The sequence below is a fragment of the Penaeus vannamei genome, chromosome 2 (assembly GCF_042767895.1).
Source record: "Penaeus vannamei isolate JL-2024 chromosome 2, ASM4276789v1, whole genome shotgun sequence".
Lineage (NCBI taxonomy): Eukaryota > Metazoa > Arthropoda > Malacostraca > Decapoda > Penaeidae > Penaeus > Penaeus vannamei.
In genome coordinates, this window is record NC_091550.1 from 36,994,144 (window position 1) to 36,996,643 (window position 2,500).

At 35.3% G+C, this 2,500-nt stretch overlaps 1 protein-coding gene across 1 annotated transcript in view; it reads left to right on the forward strand.

The window, feature by feature from the left end:
- The window catches only part of LOC113799967 (angiotensin-converting enzyme-like), a 40,769-nt gene that overhangs the window by 19,994 nt on the left and 18,275 nt on the right, over positions 1–2,500 (forward strand). The window contains exons 10-12 of the mRNA XM_070132625.1: positions 1,167–1,416; positions 1,665–1,763; positions 2,051–2,191. Of these exons, the coding sequence (XP_069988726.1) occupies positions 1,167–1,416; positions 1,665–1,763; positions 2,051–2,191 (490 nt within the window). The remainder of the gene's footprint in view (positions 1–1,166; positions 1,417–1,664; positions 1,764–2,050; positions 2,192–2,500) is intronic.

Genomic DNA, 2,500 nt, shown 5'->3' on the forward strand with positions numbered 1-2,500 from the left:
TTTGTTGTGTTATCCATCAAAAAATTGCTTTAAAATGTTTATATTTTCTGTCTGAAATATGTTTCCAGTAGGGCTTCTGCCAGTTTTTCATGTCCAGCACTAAAATTCTTTGATTTTTGCCCTGTAAAGAGCATTTTGGCACTGCCAGAAGGCCACTTGGTGATGGATAAGAAAATTAACTAAAAATAGCTGAAAAAAAAGTCCCAAAAACTGGAGATGTGGATGCTGCACAAAGATTGAAAAAAACAGGGAACAGGTATTAGCTGAGCAATGAGAACAAGATAGTGAGCCAGCTGTTAGGTGATGAGCCTGGGCTGGTTTTAAGACTGCAATCCACTACTGATGAAATATACAAAACAATTGAATCTCTGCAACATTGTTTATAAACTGTAAAAACAAATTTGAGAAATAGATTCTCAGTAAGTTTCCTCATTTATTACAAATTTGTATTTTGATTAGTATATGCAGTATTTGGAAACCATTTAAGGTGTGTACTCTTTCTGCAGCATAACAAAATAATATATTTTTTAGACATCAATGAACAGAAATAACAATTAGGTGAATACATGTGCTTATTGCAGTTAAAGTATTTTATGGATTTCACCTAAGTATCGTAGCTAAGCCTATCCTGCCTTCAACATGCTCAGAATGCATCCATGAACTGCAGTTGGGCAAAATCAACTGACAAAGAAGTCAAATATATATTATTTTATTGAACATTTAATCTATCTTTCTGGCAACAGATTATGGATACAGCACTATTTACCCTCTTGATCATATGGCTGACTTGGTGGTATAATCACTACCATTGCACAATATTACAAGGGAGTATCATATTGTATTTTGATAGGCCAGGAAATTATCAAAAGTATTTTTTTTTAATATATATATATATGGTCTCCATAGAATGCATATTGCTCTCAAACCATCATAAAGCTGAAGCATTAAGTCAAACTATTGGTTATACATAATACTATGAAAGTCTTAAACTTCTGGTGTAATAATACTTGTTTTTTTCTGCATTCATTAAATAATAGATATGCTTTTGGGTGTGAGGGCGATTCCTCATCAACCAACAAGGAATACCAAACACCAACATAAATAACACAAGTTTTAGAGAAATTTAATTAATTAGATACTGATTTAATATGATAAACATTTTCCAGCCTTCCATGAAGCTGTCGGAGACCTCATTGCCCTTAGTGTGTCCACCCCAAAGCACATGTCAACACTTGGCCTATTTAAGAAGAGCTCACAAAAGAGACAGAAAGAAATTGAGTTGAACTTCCTAATGAAGATGGCACTGGATAAGGTTGCTTTTCTGCCATTTGCATACCTCATGGACTTGTGGCGCTGGAGAGTTCTTGACGGCACTTATCCTCATAGGGATTGGAACTGTGCTTGGTGGGATCTCAGGTTTGAGAGTTCACATTTAATGTTGTACATTTTTTTTATCAATATGACAAAAAAAGGTATGCTTTCTTTTTTGTTAAAGGATAGTTATGATGACTTTCATTAGAGTTTCATAGATACTGGGAAAAATTTAGCATTTTTTTTCCTTCCTTCCTTTTTTAAAGACTAATCTTAAAATTTATGTCTCAGATGTATTAGCTTTTTCACTTTTTTCCATATGATTTCCTTGCTTAAAGCCATTTTCTACTAAGGTATGAGATTCAAGGAATGAAACCCCCTTCTACACGTACAGAAAACGACTTTGACCCTGCGGCAAAGTTTCATGTGGCGGTGAACTCTCCATACATCAGGTTGTTATCAGGTTTCTTTGGTGTAATATATGTAATTTTTTGAAAGGTTGAATGATACATCTTGGAAGTAGCTTTACTGTTATAAATGAATTATATATTAGTGTTAGGCTTTTTAATATTGAAGACATGTGTTTTGATTGTAGAAATGTCTTATTTGTCATTATTACAAGATTAAGTATCATTTTCTTGAAGCTACCTAGTCTCCGTTAAATTATCCACAAACCTCTATATCAAGTCTTTGTCTTCTCCCACAAAGCTCTGTAATGTAAGCCTCTTGTCCTTTCCAGATACTTTTTGAGCACCATTATTCAATTTCAGTTCCACAAGGCTCTGTGTATGAAATCCCAAGAGTATGACCCTGATAATCCCTTGAAGCCACTTCATAAATGTGATAATCACCAATCAAGTGAAGCTGGAAGTGCTCTTAGGTGAGGCTGATGAACCTTTTCATGATGGGTGATGTCTTATTACCTTATGGCAAAGAATCCTAAATGCTGGGTAATATCTAATCATATTGTGAGTGCATTTCCTGGTGGTGAGTGTGATGGCTTGTGAGCTCAGTTGTAAGCCAGACAGTAAACGTGGATAGAGTACCTCCCTAATCCCATGCCTAAGAGACAGAGACTGAGGTCCAGTGTGGGGGATCAACCCTGCCTTGGATCTCAGCTCTCACCTCAACTAATTTTACATGGTCTTTTTACTCCTTTCCTTTTCATTCTCTTCTTCATCCCCTTCTT